This window comes from Falco cherrug, chromosome 10 (genome assembly GCF_023634085.1).
Source record: "Falco cherrug isolate bFalChe1 chromosome 10, bFalChe1.pri, whole genome shotgun sequence".
Taxonomy (NCBI): Eukaryota; Metazoa; Chordata; class Aves; order Falconiformes; family Falconidae; genus Falco; species Falco cherrug.
Window position 1 is genome coordinate 2,583,400 of NC_073706.1, and position 18,821 is coordinate 2,602,220.

Here is an 18,821-nt window from a genome sequence, read left to right on the forward strand (position 1 = left end):
ATGATGTACAATGCACTGTAAGCAGGTCAAGAGATAAGGCGGCCTGAAAACAGTAATGGAGTGCATGCAAGGAAGAATTAGTAAAAAGCACTCTAAGAAATTAATTCAACCTAGCTTCAGTCGAGCCAGAAGGACCCGGAGCAGAAACTATGTTCTGTACCGTGTTTGTCCCTTTTCGGTTAGAGAGTATTTCTCTTATGCTCAAAACTGAAGGTGTGGGGTTAAGGGATTAAAAAAAGGCTTTGTGCCACACGTTGCCTGGATGCTTTGTAGCAGTTTTTCAGAGCTTTATCTCAAAGAATGTCCTAGCCCACTGCACATGGCCAGCGCAGCCATACTCTGTGCCGCAGGCACCGTGGCAAACGTTGCTTTACCTACAGGTCTGCAGCAAGCTCCTCCGGCAAAGCCATAAGGGCAACACAACCCATCCTGAATCAAGCCTTTTTTCTCCCTGATGTGCCCTGAGTTTTTTTGTTTTTTCTCTCATCATCAAAGACAAATTTCCACATGAAGCCTGTGCAGTCATCGCACACCAGGGCACACCTGCAGCCACCAGGACTGGTGTTTGCAAGGCGTAAGAGACATGCATGTATAACTAAGAGTTGACCATCGTCACGCCTGCAGAAGCAGACGCTGCAAATCCCTTGCTGGAGCTGAGGGGGCAACCTGCAATTCTTTTCCTAAGTGGCCCTACGCTACACCTGGTTTGCTCTCAGCACTACACACATGCACCGTCCTCCCAGGTGCATCATTTCCCCCTGGGCCGCCCTTGTAGTGCCCAAACGAAACTTCACCGCAGCTGGAGCGCTGGTACCGCTCACAGTCCCAGCCCAAACCTGGCACACTTCCCAAGTCATACTTGGGACTCCAAAGGAAATTGACAAGAAAACTACCTTTATTTAAAAAAAAAAAAAAAGAAATAAAATCCAACAGGAGCAGTGGCATCCCCCCTCCCCACTGCCCAGATCTGACATGCCTGATTAGCACGAGGAAGGCAGAGATGTGGGGAGAGCTTGCATAATGTGGTGCAACCTAGCACCTCCCCCAGGGTGCCCAGCTGCTGCAGAAGCAATTTCACAGCTCATCATCCATTATGAGATTAAAATAATTTTTTTTCCTCCCGTGAAGTATTAATAAATTGTGCAGGCAGACCAGAGTTAGTGCCATTTACACAAATGGTAGTGAATCACCCACCTAGTTATTTCTTAATGGATTGAGTATCTGTGTTCCTCCTTATCCTGTAATTTAAAAAAATAAATACGCAAACCTGTTTATTTGTCTCATCAGGCCCTGAGCCAGCTTTTATTAAGCCTGGGGATACCGGGACAAAGGCAGAGCTCCCACGGACCTGCCCCAGCACTTTACAAGGGAACAATACAAAAACATGCACGTTGATCAATATGAAAGTGGAAATGCACTACAGAAAAGCCCAAGCCCACGTTGAAATCCCTCCCAGAATTCACTTACTTTCCCTTCTGGGGCCAAAACTCACTGAAGCATTGCTGATCTAATGTGGCTTCCTTGGTACATACAGTGAAGATGTAAAGCTGTAGTCTGAGCACCACTAATGGCTCTTTGAACATCCCGGTTTTATTATGGTATCAGACGAACCAGGCATCTTTAATGTTTAAACTTCCAACAACAAATGCCTTCAGCAAATATGTTTTATGTATTTATTCAGTGCTTCTTAAGCGCCTGTCGCCTTAGCAGCTAAGGTGCTGCTTACCCCCTTTTTTTTTTTAATTTTATTAAAATTAAGTACATATCAATGCTTCGTAAAATGCCACCTTCTTCCCTCCCCTCTCTCCTCTTTACCCTCAAGAGGAGCTCAAAATCCTTTACCTGCCCATACACTGCAAAACATTTCAGACTGCCAGGAAGTTGCCAAAATGGGAAAAGGAAATTAACTGAAGTCACCAGCATGATAAATCAGCCTCCCACATTATCCCTAAGACCCTCAGCCCCAGAATCTGGCTCCAGCATGCAGGAGAAATGCCAAAACCAGATAGCTCTGAGTCAGCTTTGCCAAAGTAAACCCTGAGAAGAGACGGCAAAAGCATCGACCCGGTTGCAGCCTCAGTGGCTGGGTTTGGGCAGCGCTGCCTCCACAGCCAGGGCAGGCAAGGTCTGCCTGCGGCTCAGCGTGACCTGGTTTCCGTTGGTCGAAGGAGATATTACAGATTACCTACGGGATCAGGACGCCTCACTTCTTGCAGACCCTACATATGCAAAAATCATCAAGGTGCCAACCCTCCCAGTCCATGAGATGTCAAGATAATCAGCCGGGACCTCTCCTACCCACTTTGCATTTACTGAGCTGCTGACTGCCACAATTACATGCATGCTTCCCTCATAACCATGAGTGCAAGGATTTTATTCTTTTACTCGCTTCTCCAAAGCAAAAGCTGTCACGTCACAAGAGCACAAAGGTGCCGGGCTGTTAGGGAAACCACGAAGCACCAAGAGACTCATGACAAAATTGTGAGAACTGTAACATGGTGCACAGCCAAGTATCCAAATCCCCAGCGAAGGCGTGAAAATCTCAGCCTTAGGCCTCCAATATGTGAATTTTGGGAAACAAACAGATTTTATCTTTAACAATTTTAACATTTTTTTTTTCTTTAATTAAAACAAGCTTACGTATGGTATCTAAAAAAAGGCAGGAACACACCCATTGCTGTGAAGGGCTCATCCATGGCCTGAATCACAGAGACTCACCAAATACCTTCTAAAGCATTAAGCAACCTGGACAAAATGAATAGCTCGAGTAGGTACCATCCTTTCAGGAGGAAGGCAAAAAGGAAAACCATCAGATTAACAATCGAAATAGCAATGTTTGCCTAAAGTAATGACAACCCTCCATCAGGAAGGACAGCCAGGACACCAATCTGCTGGTCACAGCCAGGAGCAGGGATCACCTTCAATGCTGGCAGTGAGAAGGGACTGTTGTAGGCACTGGCAGCTCTAGAGGCAATGGAGAGCCTTTGCTGACACAGGAAAGAGCTTTGCAGAGGAGATGGAGGTGCAAGAGGGCTCATACCAACACCGGCATGACCTTCATCGTGTGACCATGAGGGACCAAACCCAACACACAAGGCATGAAGCGGGAGGCACTCCATTAGTAGCTGCATCCAAAGAAAACCAGTCCCAGCTACCCAGTGGCCAAATCAACAGAAACGCTTTATTCATTAAGCAGCTAGACAGGTTTTTCTATTATTTTTACTAGTTTACAACATGCCAGGTAGAACTTTAATGGTTCCGAGGAAAATGGGCAGAAGTGGAAGAGCCAAAATGAGAAAGAGATGCTAATGAAGAGGCAGGGGAGGTTCTCAGCACAACACGGCTGCAGGTAACAAAGCCAAAACATCAATTCCATGGTAAAAATTTACATTTGCTCAGCATACTCAAGGGCTTCAGCTGCCATCTTTCGAATCCAAGCCCACACAAAGTCTAGACATTTCCACAAACCTGTCACGACTCAGAACCGAGCACTTCTAATTATAACAGTGGTACCAAACTCGGTGCCTCAAGAGCCCTACTTGGTGTTACCAAAAAGCATCATCCTGGTCTATCCCCAAATATGATCAGAATGGGGCAGATACTTTTGAGGAAGATTACTTGAGAAGTTTGGCTGCAAGCTAAGCTGCATTGGCTTTCACCATTTCTCTTCCCATCCCTATTCTTGATATCAAATAACAGGAATCCCTTTCCAGACTGGGACAGAGTGAAGCAAAAGTCAGCAATCAAGGATTGCATGGGCAAAAGAAAAAACACACAAGTAGAAAAGAGTAGGTGTCTCTAGTATCTAATTTGGATGTTGCAGCAATCCTCAATGCAGAAACCTGGAGACCAAGTCAAGTAGAAAAACTACACTTTGTGTTCAAATTGCATTGTTTCGAAATAAACTACCACAGCATGAGCTGCTCATAGAGCTTCAGAGTTTCCTGCGTTTTACAGAGGGGCTTTCCTTTTTTGATCCCCAGCATCTCAGTGTGAACACGATAAATTCATTCCTGCAGTTGCATTCAAGTGCCCCGTAACTCCCACCCTTTCCCTGCAGCTCCCCTGTGGACATTTCACGACCACTTTCCTCAGCAAAAACTTAAAGGCCTGAGCTAACTGGTTGTTTTGCTGACTAGTCCTTTGTGCATGCAAAGCCATATGTGACTGCACACAGAGCTCTGTGCCTGCATGGGGGGGTGGATGAAACATTGCATTTGCACAAGCATCAGTATTAACTGCACCTGTGAGAAGGCATGCAAATATTCATGCAAAAATACACAGCTTTCCACTTTCTAACACTCGGGTGAGCGAACATCCTGCTGGTTTTATGAAATGGGGCTCCTACAGCTTTGCTACTTTTGATGTAAATCATGTTTCCCCTACAGTGCAGGGAAACCTGCCTCGGGAGGGGTGGGCAGGTGAGGACCACACACTTCTTTTGGATACCGGTATGGGCTCCCCAGCTTGCAGCATCCTGACCTGTGAGCAGAAGAGCAAGACCTGCTACTATCTTGTGCCCCATTTGCTTGCAGAAGTGACGGCATCCTCCTCCAGCCAGGTCTGGGGTGAAAACAAGCATCTTTTGTGTATTTGTGCAAAATGCACTAGGAATTGCTGAAGCCTGGGAAAAAACCTACTCCTCACGAGAAAAGCAGCCACCAGCTCCAAGCCTGGTGTGGGGAGCATGAGCCCTCAGCGCCACATAGGTATCTGGTTTTGTTTAGAAGTCATCTGGAATTCTTAAAATAAATTTGCTAAATTGTCTTCCAGAGACTGATGGCTTAATTTTTTTTTTTCTTCCCTCCTTAATAAACTTTCAGGGCTATCTTTATTGTTATGTCTAATTTTAGAGAAAACTAACATTTCCTGAGATTCAATTTCTCTCATAATTGTTGGAAGGAAACTAAATTGTCTGCTGTAAACATTCACTGTATTGTGTGAAAAGTATCTTTATTACAGCCCACTGGGAATACTAATAAAGGTCCCAATCCTAGCCCTTCCTCACTTTTTTTTTTTAAGCTCACTCTTTTCTCTTATATACCCATTAACGTCAGTTCAAACATTCTGGAGTCGAGATATGAGAACTTAAAATATATTATTTAACAATGAAGGGTAGAATAAAGACTTGTGAGCAGTAAGATCCTTTCTGCCTTCTCTTTCAGTGCTTTCTATTACAGAAAATGAGAATGGCTATTCCATTTGTCTGTGTGCGTGCTCAGAGTTGATGAAAAAAATCTCATTAGTTTAGTCTGACATATACTCAATACAGTCTATGTACATATTTTTTTTCATTTTATTCTACAGCTGCAAAATGATACTAAATTTCATCAGATTGGAATGAAAACTGTGGTCTTGGAACATTTCCCTTTAAGGGTCTTATATTTATTCAGAATTCATGAATCATTTTCCAGTAATACAACTATAATTATTCTTAAAGTGTTATGTTTGAAGGTTTAATATGAAATACTAGCAAAAAGCTCTTTTTCACTTTGATAGTTTGTAATCTTCATGGTAATCAGATCAGTTAGCTCCTTCTCACAGCAGCCAGGAAAATACAATTTAATATGAATCTCATACTCTTCACTCATGTTTTAATTAAAGTAATAAAAGCCAAGTCATATTTTGCCCTTTACATGTACACAGATGTATAGACCTGGGCTATACAGCATCAGCCCAGACACTTTTGATGGCTGCTGATGGATTTCCTAGTTCAAGATAAATTTATTTCAGGCTTGCTCAGAGGCTGCTGGTAATGAAAGCAGATGAGCGAGACCCAGCACAGTCCTCGACAGAACCACGACAGGGGTGATGGGTGCATGGGGCAAATGTAGAGCTCTGGGACAGCTCTGCCACCTTTCGCACTGCTGGAAGGAGCTAAGACTGCTGTGATAGCGATCCTTCAGCTGGGTCCAGGGCCAGAGCACACCTCCCTGTGAAAGACCAGTGCATCCCTAACTGCCTGTGATTTTTGGTTCCCATCATTGCTCCGACCAGCCTGCCCTGGTGTACCACCTGACAGGGAAAGATCCAAGACTTTCCCAAAGAAGCAGCACCACAGAGGACTGGTGGCATGCATGCTCCCCTCCCTGAGTAACTGCAGTACAGCTCCCCGCCTGCAGTACCCACACCGCCTTCTCCCTGGTTACCTGCATCAGCACACTCCCTCTCCCGCGTCCTGTGTTCCCCTCCTGGGTACCCACAGCACCCACACTCCCCCGCCTGGGTACCTGCCAGCCTCACCCACACTGAGCCGCTCAGGCTTGAAGAAGGGGGATGCCCAGGGCTCTGCTGTACAAATCCTGGAGCAAAAGCAGAAGAGCTAATGCAAGCATCCTGTTGCATGCAGGCATCAAGCCATCCCATTCTCAAGGGCTCCCCGTGAGGTCCCACCAATCTGTTCGGACCATGAGGGATGGGTACCACCTCCCGCTTGCAGGCAAGCTGCCACAGCACTGCTGGACACCAGTTTGGGTCCAGCGCTCTGACCAACCGCACGAGTGAGTAGAGGTTGGAAGTCAATGCCTGACTCCGAGGGTAAGGAGCTCGATGGCCACACTCAGCACACTAAGGATACATAACCCTCATCATCCTCCAGCACCTGCAGAGCCCCAGGATGCTCTGCTGAGTGGGTCAGGCCACTGTGGGGCTGGAGCGAAGCCCAGCCCTGCACGCACCCAGGGCAGCCCCAGAGCCGACATGGAGCCAAGGGTGTGTTCTGCAGCCAGCCGAGGCTGCGGAGGGGTCTCCCCTTCTGCACAGGCCTTCATCCAAACTCTATAGTGGAATACGGCGCTTTCTTGCTGGAAGTAAGTGGCTCCCCAGTTAATCACTCTGCTGTGACAGCAGACCCAAACACCAGCTCGGGCTGGGACTCCGATGAGAAGTAATCAATCAGTTAGGAAAGGAAATCCCAGGAGCAACAGGCTGGGGTTTTTTTGTGGTTTTGGTTGTTGGTTTTGGTGGGTTTTTTTTCCATATTCCTGTGGCCCACAGTGCTACATTTCCACAGACACAGTTTGCCAAAGCCACTCCCCAGAGGTCCATCACAGAAGCAAACCAACCTCTGCAGGAGCCAAACCCAAACCCCCAACAGGATGCAGTAGAAAATCCCACTCGTCACAGCAAACCGATAGCGATGTTATCGCGTTATCAGAGCTCAGCATCAATCGTTAGCACATAAAGACCTGGCTCCCAGTCACAGTGTGTCACAGCAGGTAATTCAGGAGACAAGTGGTGAGGAATTAGCACAGTGCGAGGAGCTGGAGGATCTGAAGGCAGAAACATCTTGTGTGTAAAAGCTCTGGGATTGCCTTTGTCTGAAGTGACAGCCACCACTCAAGGACAACCCAGCACCTTCCCAGGAGCAATGGCAGCTGACCACAGGGGCACGACCAGCACACATAAGCACCACATTAACGTGATACCTATGCTGCGAAGGTGACCCGCTCCCCTCCAGAGCTGCCCCAGGTCCCCTCCCGTAGGTCTCCACCTTGCCCTGGGCCATGCTGGCCATCAGAGGCAGCAGCTCTGCGTGCACCACGTGCAGTCCCTTTACAGCACTGTTGAGCACAGTGGAAAACCTTTGATAAAGCGACACTTTGTTGGCTAAAGGATAGGGCACACCACCTTCCTCTATTTTGTTGCTATTTTGAGGCATTGGCTTTACAAGCTCATCAGCATTGCTGGACAGTCAGCCCATGCACCCTCATGACAGAGGAGTCACCACGCGCACCAGTAGATCCCATATTTAGTCTGACTGGATCTCAGCTGTGCCCCACAGTGCTCTGAAGCAGTCCCAGTTACTCCATCTCTGTCAGCCTCCAGCACACAGGGAGCATTTCTGGAATCTCGGGTCCACATTTTCTTCAGCCCCAGTGGTGGGCATCATGGCATTTTGGCACCAAGAAACACCCATGTCCAACCCTCTATCACAACTCATTTTGGTTATCAGTATTTTCTGTATGTAAGACTTTGGATCAAGATGCAGCAGATGCTGTTTCTCAGCGGGATACACATCGTCCTGCTGCTGCCCTCTCTCTGCCAGCCCCTGGGTACCCACCACCTCCCCAGCCCTTGGGCAGATGGACAATGGCCTAGAGCTGTGCTGCCTCTCCTGCAATGACTGGGGTTTTTTTATTATTTTTAAGTGTTTCACTGCTTACAGACTTCTTCACCAGAAAAGAAACCAGAGTTCTGTTTGAAGGTCCTCGGGCACAGTTTGATCACACACCTTGCAGGCTGAGGGCTACAGTCAGGAGTGCTGCTTAATACAGATGCTCTTCACCATTGCATCAAAAACAATCTCTGAGCTGATCAAGATCCCAAAAAACCTGGGAAAGATGGGAAAGAGAAGGAAAGATTGCTGCTTGGACTGACCCTAGGGCACAGCTGGCTGCGGTCACCTGGAAGACCCTGGAGGAGCAGTGGATGCTGTGCCTAGCCCAGGCTGCCAGCCACAGTGTCTGCTATTTATTTCTCTGCTTTTCCGACCTCTGCTCCGATGCACCCAAGAAGCATCTTCTCCCTCCTGCCTTTGCCCCTAAACCTGAATCTGTTCAGGAACCTTAGTTCCTTGATGAAATGCCTACATGTGAAATTCAGCCACAGCGACAATTTCAGTTTTCTGTCCCTACAAGGTGCCCTGTGCCACCTGACAGACAGCTTCAGCTGCATGAGACTGTTTGGTTTTGCCTCAGAGTAAATGCAATACAAACAGAGACTATCCATTCTGGTCTAGGAACTGCTCACTTACATTAGCTTTTCACTCTGTGATGCTTGGTGACCGTTTTCAAACACCCTTGTTAAAAACTTAGGAGTCCTTTGTAACCAGGTGCTGAAGATGATGTTCGTTCTGCTTGTAATACCAAAGGATTTTGTTATTATTTTATTTAAGCACTACAGCCGACCCTCCACCAGCAACAGAAGCTTCTCTTGCTATGACTAAGTTATAGGAATCACTTCCTGACTGCACCTTTCAAAAATTTCACGGTCACATGGGAGTTCATGCAAAATTCACAAGCCTGGATCATCAGCTGTAGTTGTGCTTGCCTCCAAAACCCCGCCTGGAAGGGTTTCCATTAGCTCCTGATTATAATAAATGACATTTAACACACTATTGTTCATTCTAAAATAGTACATGAGATTCTTCCTGAATTGTAAGCTGAGAAAGGCATTTAATATCTATCAATGTCTCCCCTCTATTTTTTATTCTCTAGCACAACATATGAAATTATATAGTACTACTCAAAGAACAGCACGGAGAGAGCAAAATCTCTATCTTAGCATGGGTGCCTGCTGCAGCGTGCACTCCTGGCTTCCACTGTACTGCCAAACTCTGATTAACCCCCTTTCAGCTCCGAGTCGGTATAAAGCTCTCACTTCCATTCACAAGGGGCTTTCTGTATACATCCATCTATACATCTGCTCTAGCAATATTTGCCTCATTGTAAAATGATTGGGGGGTCATCAGTTTTTTACTTTAAGGCACTCTGCCCCTCTTGTGGTTGACTTTAGACTCCAAAAATACAGCCTGTTCGCAGACTGGAACAGACCAGGGTGCTGTACAGAGGCAAGAGAGTGAAGCCCAAGGAGCACAAGACCACTGGAAATTCAGGAGCATCAGAGCCCTCCATGCCTGGGGGACACGTTCTCCCCTTTTTAAACCTACTTATATCAGTGATTTTCTCTAATGCTGACCATCCTCTGACTATCATCTGTTCCTGTGATCAATAGATCAAGTCCATCAATAGCCAAAATCAAAAGATTATGAAGACCCCAAGACATGTCTCCTCAAAGTTAAAACAAACATGTTTCTTCATATGCAAAGACCAATCAGACTCCTTAGAGGCACAAAAGTTCATCGGGGGCTTGAGTGGGAATGGCATGAATAACAACCTCACGGTGGGCTCTAATTTTTCCTCCCCCAGTCTGCTGTGCAGCCTTTACTATGACAAGACTTGAGAGAAGGGTCATCCTAAGGTATCACTCAGCCACGTATATGGTCTCCTGATTCGCTTCCAGTCTTTCTTCTGGAGCAAAGCCAGGTCTGAGGCAGCGGCTGCGGTGACCATGAGCAACCTGCTGCACCTTATGAGTTTCGGGGACAAACAAACTGCTGGAAACTCCTCCAAATTCACACGTCCTGGTAGGTCAGGGACCAACCAACATGAGAACGTTACGCCCAAGCAATCGCACACTGTTGCTTCACTGCCAGCAACAGAGCATCTCTACCACCACCACGTCGCTGTCGGTCCTGGTTTACAGCTTCCTACTAATAAGGAAGGAGCAAGGAGAAGGGGAGGATAAGCCACGTCTTCGTTCACAGCGCCGGACTGCCCTCACACTGCCTGGGGCTCCACGGCCACTTCAGGACTGCAGTGGTGGCATCTGGGTTCCGTGGTCCCCCGCGGGAAAGGGGACCCCTGCACTGGCACGGCACGGAGCTGCCCCAGCCCCTGGTTTATTTTATCAGCTGCTGACGTTCTGATGCAATTCAGTTGAGATTAGTGGGAGGCCCAGGAGGTGGGAGGACAACACGTCTGCCAGTATTTTGACAAGGTTTAATGGCACATTTTATAGCAGAAGCTGCCAAGATGAGCTCTGTCTTGTCTGGAGCGTTAGCAGAATGGGAGCAAGGTATCCACAGCTTCCTGCACCATAATTAATTTCTAATTATGCTATTGCTTGCTTTCTACATTATTGCTTATTTACCAAACACAGCTTTATTGTACTGTCCAGTTCCTTATAACTAGCAAACCCATTGTTATGCTAAAATGAATGTTCTAAATGTTATTTATTATTTGATAAACCTTGTGTAACCCTGAATGAGGACATTAAATGGCAAGAACACTACTTCAAAATCCCATTTAAAATAAGTCACCAAGACAGCTGTGCCTTTATAAAACACATTAGAGTGGCACTCAGAGCACATATGGCTCAGGGATATGTACAAATTATACAATTTCTGTCATTCGATCAAATAAGAGGGACGTTTTGACCCCAGAAATGAGTCAAATGTAAGTTGTAATTCAAGCCCCACCGGAGGCCCTGGTGGTAATGTATCCTGACGGCTGATCAAAGAGCCCTGACCATTTGACCCACCAGATCAGCGACTTACTGTATCTATTATGGCTAATACAGACCCGAGCTTGAAGATGTATGGAGATAAACAGATAAAGGGCAATAGATACAGTGGACAAATGTTGATTTATACACATCCAAGCACATGGATACATACGCAGATGGATTTCATGCATGCAGAAAGGGGAAGGTATGTACAACCCTACGTTAATATTTATACAGGCACACATTTGAAGACAGATGCTGTATATGTGCATGCGCACGTGACAAATACAATCTCTCTTAACTCCATTTCCCTTGGTGCATCGGTATAACCTCCACACTCAGCTGAGCTCCTGCTGGTTTGCACACAGCCAGAGAAAAACTCACCTTCTATTTTATGCATGTGTTGCCAGTACAAACACGTCTACGCCCATGGATCTACTTTCTCAGCAGCATAAATGTGAGCAGCTCCATCCATGAGTTAACCCAACGCACGCAGCCCAAACTAAAGCCCTCTTTGCTGCTCTGCAGGTCGCTGACATCAGGTGTCTCCCCAGGGCTGGGTGAGACTACGCTTTTGCACTGCTGCCGTGCAAACCTGCAGCCCCCCCACATGACTACAGGACAGATGTGGTTCCTTGCAGCCAAGACCTGACATTTTCGATACACAGATGGGCAGCACGAGTGTGCCGGCGAGAGCATCGTATAGGACTAGCATTAGGAGGAGGAAATGGTGTGCAAATAACTTTTTGTCAATTTAACTGTCACATTTTCAACGCTCACAGTTAAAGCAGTGTACTCCTATTTGTGCTCTCAGTTACAAAAGCAGAGAGTTGCTTAGGCTGGTGCATCTCCCTGGCCAGAATAAACTGCACTGATGTATAACAGCATTTGCACGAGGAGTCACACAAATTAACTTGTTGGTACAGCAACAGGCACGTTGCTCAGCTGGAATAGGCTGTGCACTGAAAGCCCCTGGGATCAGGCAGAGCCATCAGCAATCAGCTCTTTCCTCCTTCGAAGGTGCGCACAGAGACGTGCCCTGGAGGGAGGAACGTGGCAAACGCTCCCCTGAGGCTTTCCACAAGGTCTCTCCCACAGACTGGGCACAGTCACATCCCAGCTCCCAACAAGATGAGGGACAGCTCTCCCCACACCCTGCATCATCCCCAGCAAGGGATTTCCTGCGTTTATTCACCCGTAACATGGGATAACGATACCTTCTCGCAGGGTATTCCCAGGCGTAGTTAATTCATGTTTATAAAGCACCTGCGGACTCTTCCTGCAAGTGCAGAAGTCTCGATGCCAAACAAAACCAACCTCATTCCTGTCCAGCTACGTGAGGAATTTCCCAACCTTCGCCTTTCCTGGGGTTACTCTCCCTATCACAAAGATCTTAATAAATGCCTTTTCTTACTGATTTTGCAGGTGTTTTTATTTCTTTTAACAGCACCACTGCGTTTTCACTCATTTTCTGGAGTACATCATATGGTTGGTAATCTGTCCATTCCTTGGGATTTCTGCATTACTTAATTCCTCATCTTTGGGGAGGGATGGAAAAAAAGAAAGAAAACTGACAGGGGTGAGGAATGATGCTCTGCTGACTTCATGAGGCACAACAGATACCTCACTCATCTCGCGGGTCAAATGTCCGCAATGGTTTGATCAGATGTCAAGTTGCATTTATACTCTGGCCCCTGTTGGGGGTTGAATTACATTTCACATTTGACTCACTTCTGGGGTCAGATGTCCCTCCTATTTGATGGAACAAGAGGAATTATTTTCCCCAAGCAGGCTGTGCTGCTGGGAGTCTGGATCTGTCAGTGCTCTCATTATGTTTTAGGCTCCTATATTTCTGCATCTTGTTCTCAGCTGAGACCAACCCCTTTTGGGATGGCAAGAAATGCAGCCAAGAGCACATAAGCAATTCCATTGAGTAAGATGAGGGGAAAGAGCGGATCAGCCATCTTTCAGCTGTTTCAGACTGTGTTTGGGTTTTTTTTTTGAGGGCTTTGGGTGGGTTCTTTTTCTTCTCCTCCCCAGGTTAGCAGCTCTGCAGCATAGGGAACGATGAAGGACAGGCAAGGCGACCTCGGTCTTGGCTTTACCACACTTTGCCATGAAATACTGCAGAAGATCTTTAGGATCAAAAACCGTACAAGGGGCTGAGATAAGGCAGATGTCAGGGTGCTGCAGCGCTGTGGTGCTGTCCAAGGACTGCTCAGCACAGGAGCTGCCCTAACTGCACTGTCTCTGTTACTCCAGTTGTAAAATGAGAATAATCTTGTCTGTGTGATGGGAAAGGATGATTCAAGAGCTTAAGCAGTTGCTAGATCTCTGGGCAGAGAGTGTAAAGCATTGCACTGACAGCCAGGAGCCATTTAAACCCTGTGGTGGGGGGGAGAGGTGATAAACTGAATTCTGCTTTCTACCTAACTCCTCCTAGGTATTTTGAAAGAAAAATCGCAAGGCAATACAGAATTTCCTGTAACAAAGACTATTGAACAACTTCTATTTGTGGACCCCTAAAATTTTCCAGCTCAAATAAGGCCACACACAGAGATGTATTTCTTGCTCTCCCAGCCCTTCCCACCCGCCTCGAGCATGGAGGGGCTGGAAGCCCTCCCGCAGGTCTGGGGGATTTCATCGTGATGGTCCACCCCAGGCCATCACAAGCGTGCTGGTACCAGGGGAGCTCACCATGTAGCACAAAGCTGAGGTAAATACACAAGCATGCCCTAAAACAGGCGACATGAAGCTGAGATTTCCCACCATCCATGCTGCACATCCCAGCCCCTGCGCCGGAGCTGGGCTCAGCGTGAAGCTGTGTCTGTACTGAGAGCTGCAGGTACCGAATGGTGCCCAGTGCAACCAGTTTAAGACAAAAATAGGGGAAAAAACCCCAACCCACCAGACCCATCTATTGCAGTGCGATGGCTTCAGTAATTAGTGTGTATGATTTGTGTTCGTCCCCAGTGATCCCAAGGGCTGAGCGATATCCCACATGTGCCGCACAGGCATCTAGAGGCAGGTGATTTAGTGGCCTCACAAGCAAGATCGTGAAACCATGGTCCCGCTGTTTAACGTACTCGTTCAGGTTACCACAGGTTTAGCAAACAATAAAAAAACATCTGGAACCCCCATTTAAATAGAGGAGTTGTGTTATTAGTAATAACGTCATGACTGGTGCTATAAAGCCCTCTCTGGTAAACAAGTGCTGATGTGTAGGTAAATAAAGGGAGACGATGAACTAATGAGCGTGAGGGAGGAAGGCTGCTCCCTGTCCTCCTCGGCCAAAGCTCACGCTGGGTGTGAACCACCACTAACATCCTTGCAGAGCATGAATTGGGATCTTCACCCTCCCTCCCTGCTCCCCTCCTGTCCCCCGGGCAAGGTTATGGAGAGCCACTGCAGCATCCCAAGGGGGCACCCACCCTGGCAGAGCCCTGGGTGCCACCCCGTGCCCTTGCACCCCTTGGTCCCACTGCCAGCTCCTCTGACTGTCCCAAGCATAGCAGCACAAGAGGGGAACTGGAGGTGCAAGACGAGATGAGACTCCCCCATCCGTTTTCCATGTCAGTCCCCACCTCCCACAGAGGTTTTGCTCCAGGAGATAAAGCAGCAGCACAGCTCCCATGCACAAACCCATCCCTATATCGGGGGGTGCCTGCCCCCTGCCCACCCTCTGCCAAGAGACAGATACTTCCTCCCTTTTCACCCTTAACTGCTATTTCAAAATAGGAAATAAAGGTCAACAAATAAACAGAGAACAAACAAAGAGTAAACTCTATTTCCCTGGTTACAGCGACCTAAGCCGGTTTGGTTTATCCTTCTCCCAGGTTCAAACAGTACATGAATTCTCCACCACACGGTAGCCTCTGGTTTTACTGGGAAGTCAGCCCTCCTCCTCCTTCATCGTGGTGCAGTACCCATTCCCCACCCCACAGCATCACTCCTCATTTCCCTCCAGCTGCCCACCCCTGGGGGAAGCGGGATGCGACAGGGGCTGTGAGGTGAGTTCTATCGATGTAGAGGAGGAAACACAAATGGTTCACGTTGGCCACGGTTCAGCCCCAGCTGAGTCCGATTCCACAGGCACATCATGGCCAGGGAACGTGGCTGGTCACTGAGGCAGTGCTGCCAGCCCTTCCTGATGAGGCTGTGAAATAGCTGTCCCTTGGGCAACTTTTGAAGGCAGAGTACCCAAGACAGCTGCCCCCGTCAGCTTCCACCACTTGCTTGTAGGCTCTGCACAGCCCTGGGGAACGTGGGGCTGGGGACAGGGCTGACCCCCTGCCCCAGCTTGGGGTCACCCCGTTCTTTTCTGTATTTACTCAACCTCTGGCAACTTCTGGATCTAATGATCAACGACACACTGTTGCTGATTGACTACATGTTTGTTTCTGCTGAATCACTCCATAGCACACAGTCTGCAGTTCCTTCCCCACCTTCTGTAAGTCCTTCTCGAATGAGAGCTGCCCTCTCCCCACGCCTCGGTGGTGCTGGCTTTGCACGCTGCCTTAGAAAGCCAGAGGAGGAATAATTCTCCCGAGCAACGAGTCAACACACTGCTGCACTCTAAGAAGGCAAACAACAGGTTTTCAGCCTGTTTTCAGTTTAATATGCATATATTTTAATCACCACTGGTATATGAGTTAGATACACCATGGATGACTCACTAGACTTGTAATTCATAGTGATGCTGCGGTAAGTACCAAACCCCAGAAGCACACCATAACCTTGCCCCGGGCCACACACACCAGGTCCAGGGCAATAGGAAGCCGGCAGCATCGTGGGTTGGATGGAAATCATCACACACACCTGCCTTTCAAACTTTGCAACGCATCACCTTCATGCACCATAGTCCTGCAGAGCTCACAATGCATGGGTCTGTGGTCAGTGGGGCCCCACAACGAAATGGCCTAACACAACCCAAAAATGGAACACTGATAAATATTAGCAATGACCTTGCAGTTTCCCTCGCAAGGCAGCTGGATGTGATGAGATGCATCTCCCTGAGGGTGCGGCATCAGGCACTTCAAAGATGCACCAAGTCCCCAGTGTGCTCTAATGATGCCGGGCCACTGCAGGGGGATGCAGGTGGGACAAGCTCTCATCTCCTGGTCAGGAGGACAGGTAAGCATGTGCTGAAGTCCTCACCTCCCAGCAGGACCTAAGCACGGGCTTAATTTTATGCATGTTTAGGGCTGCACTGAATGCACATGCCTGTTTCATGTGTATCCAAGCCCAGAGAGAGCCCTGAAGGCTCTGGCACCTGCAAGACATGAGCACTTCTATTCTGGTCCTCCACGTGTGGCTTTCTAACTCCAAAACAGGAAACCTTTGATTCCTTTTTCTCCCCGAGCCAGCTAACTGTTAATCTATTTAGCTACAGGAAATACTCTACACGAGGGAAGGAGACACCTGAACTACACACAATACTTGGAAACTTCACCGTGTCCAGAAACAGCAACTGCATCTTCATTTTGAGTGAAGGATGCTGAGGCAAAGCTTTTCAGTCTTGTTGGAAAGCTACAGCTAAGCTGAGCCCCCATATGCAAGCGCATCCCTCTCTGCGTACCAACTGCATCGGCTGCTGCTCCTCGGCAGCAGCTGGGTTACAGCTCTGACCTCCTCCGTGGTCAGAAGTGCTGATTCACAGAGAACACCTAGAATTTGTGCTCGGACATAGCCTAAGTCCCCTAGAAAATCTCACCATGCTGGCCACCCAAGCAAATCAACACCTACCTGATTTGCCGATAGAAACTCCTGGGCGTTGTCATTCATTCCCATGTACATGTTCTCGCCATCAAACTAGAAAGACAAAAAGAAAGTTAGTGAAATGCCATCTGCACACCAGGGTCATGCACATCTCAAATATTTTCCTGGTTCTTCACGTAAAGAGCCAAAATTCCCCCCAAAAAATCCTGAACTGTTCCTTTAAAGCTTTTGAGCATGTATGAGCACACGTACGTCACGGTTATTGCAACAGAACTCGGTAACATAGCATGTTTATGTTATTTTTCCCACAAAATAATGAATGAATCACTCCAAACAAATAAGCCAAACGTGCAAAACCACAGATATACCCAGCAGAAAGATCACCCAGATGAAGTTCTTGCTAAAATTCCTACTAGAGCATCAATTGGCTTTAAAAAGCCAACTTCCATTGATGGAAATTTCCAGACAGGCAGTTCCCATTCAGTGCTCTTCCAGACACCAATATGTTCCTTAACCATCGAAACAAACCTACAGCAGCGATGCAGAAAGCCACTCTGGACCATACATGAGGGGGTCTCTATGAAAAGCCTGATTCCCCACCCTGACAGTTTGCTGCCGTTTGCAAACCCTGGCTGCAAGAAGGCACATCTGCCCCATCTCCCGGTCCCCTGCCGGCTCTGCCAGGGCTCTGCCCCACGGCTGGGCGAGGGGCAGGCAGCCTGAGCGCAGCGCCTTCCCTGCGCCCCCACGGCTCCTGCAAACACGCCTGCCCCCTTCACCCGGTTCCATGCTGCTAATCCACTTATTAGGCTACAAAATCCCCATGGGGTACTGCAAAACTCTTCTCATTAATTAGCTACAACGGGAGCTTTTCACTTGCTCCAATTCCAAACGAAGGAAAAAAGCCCTCCAGGATAGTCACTGGCTCTAAGTATGGCTGGGGCAGTTCTCAAGGCTAAGTTCACAAATTAATTACGGCAATAAAATGGGCTATGCCATAAAACACTCCTGAGGCAAGGATGAAGGTACCAGCTGTGAATGACACCATGTACTTAACAAGGCGAAGAGGCAACCCTCTTGCCCTTACAAGCCGGATGATGAATTGGAGGTTGTTCACCCCGTGCACGTCCTCTCGTTTTCTGATACGAAGCTGATACCAGTTAGGTCTTAACAGAAAGGGGTTGTATTAAGAAAAATAAAAGAGAAATCTAAAGAAAACCAGGTGAAGATTTTCAGTGTAGACTATTAATTACACTTCCATTTCTCAAAGTGATACAGGATTAGCTATTAAAAAGTCAGCAGAGTTAGTAAAGCCAAGGGGGGGTAACAGCTCTGCTCCGTGTCAGACACCCTCTAATTGCCAAACTATCCTCTGGGGTAGAAGAGCAAACCAATTAAAAGCAGTAAAATTAGAGCAGGTATTGTGACACTTATTAATTAATAGCAATAGCAGCCGCAGCAGGGTGGGAGGAGATCCCTGCGCAAATGCAGGAGTTCGTTAAAGCCATCAGTGAGGCAGGAGCTGGCGGGATGCAGGGAGCACCAGCAGCCCGAGGAGCTCGCTGGGACAAGCAGCTCTCCCAGAAGCCAGCCAGGCGCTCTTTGCTTTAAACTGAATTTCCCTCCACCTGTAAAACGATCGCCGGCAGAGCCAGCTCCTGCTAACACGCTTCCAGCTGGAGCTGCCGTGCTTCCAGGCATGGAGACTCGGTCAGCTCTACAGCCCAAGCACCCTCTGCCCACCCCCAGTTCTCAGCAGAAAAGGCTGAATTTGCAGGAGAGGCGGCACAGTTTGGGGGAGATGCTCAGCCCTGCGGCAGTGGGACCCAAGCTCTGCGGCAGAAGTCGGTCTCTGGCTTGACATGGGCGGGTAGCGTGGGTAGCGTGGGTTTGGGGAGCCCATCTTTTTGGAACAGGAAAAATGATGGTCCCCAGGCCCCACTCCCAAGCTCTTTTGGGGACCATTCCACCAAGAAAACATCAGGTGGATCCTGCAGCCTGAGCAGACACGCCGAGGCTGGGTGCCGCATGGACGC

General features: G+C 48.0%; 1 protein-coding gene across 7 annotated transcripts in view; it reads right to left on the reverse strand.

The window, feature by feature from the left end:
* The window catches only part of TOX2 (TOX high mobility group box family member 2), a 150,684-nt gene that overhangs the window by 73,131 nt on the left and 58,732 nt on the right, over positions 1-18,821 (reverse strand). For all 7 annotated transcript variants that reach the window (XM_055722255.1, XM_027812027.2, XM_055722260.1 and 4 more), the window contains exon 2: positions 16,813-16,878. In XM_055722255.1, coding sequence (XP_055578230.1) covers positions 16,813-16,878 — 66 coding nt within the window. The remainder of the gene's footprint in view (positions 1-16,812; positions 16,879-18,821) is intronic.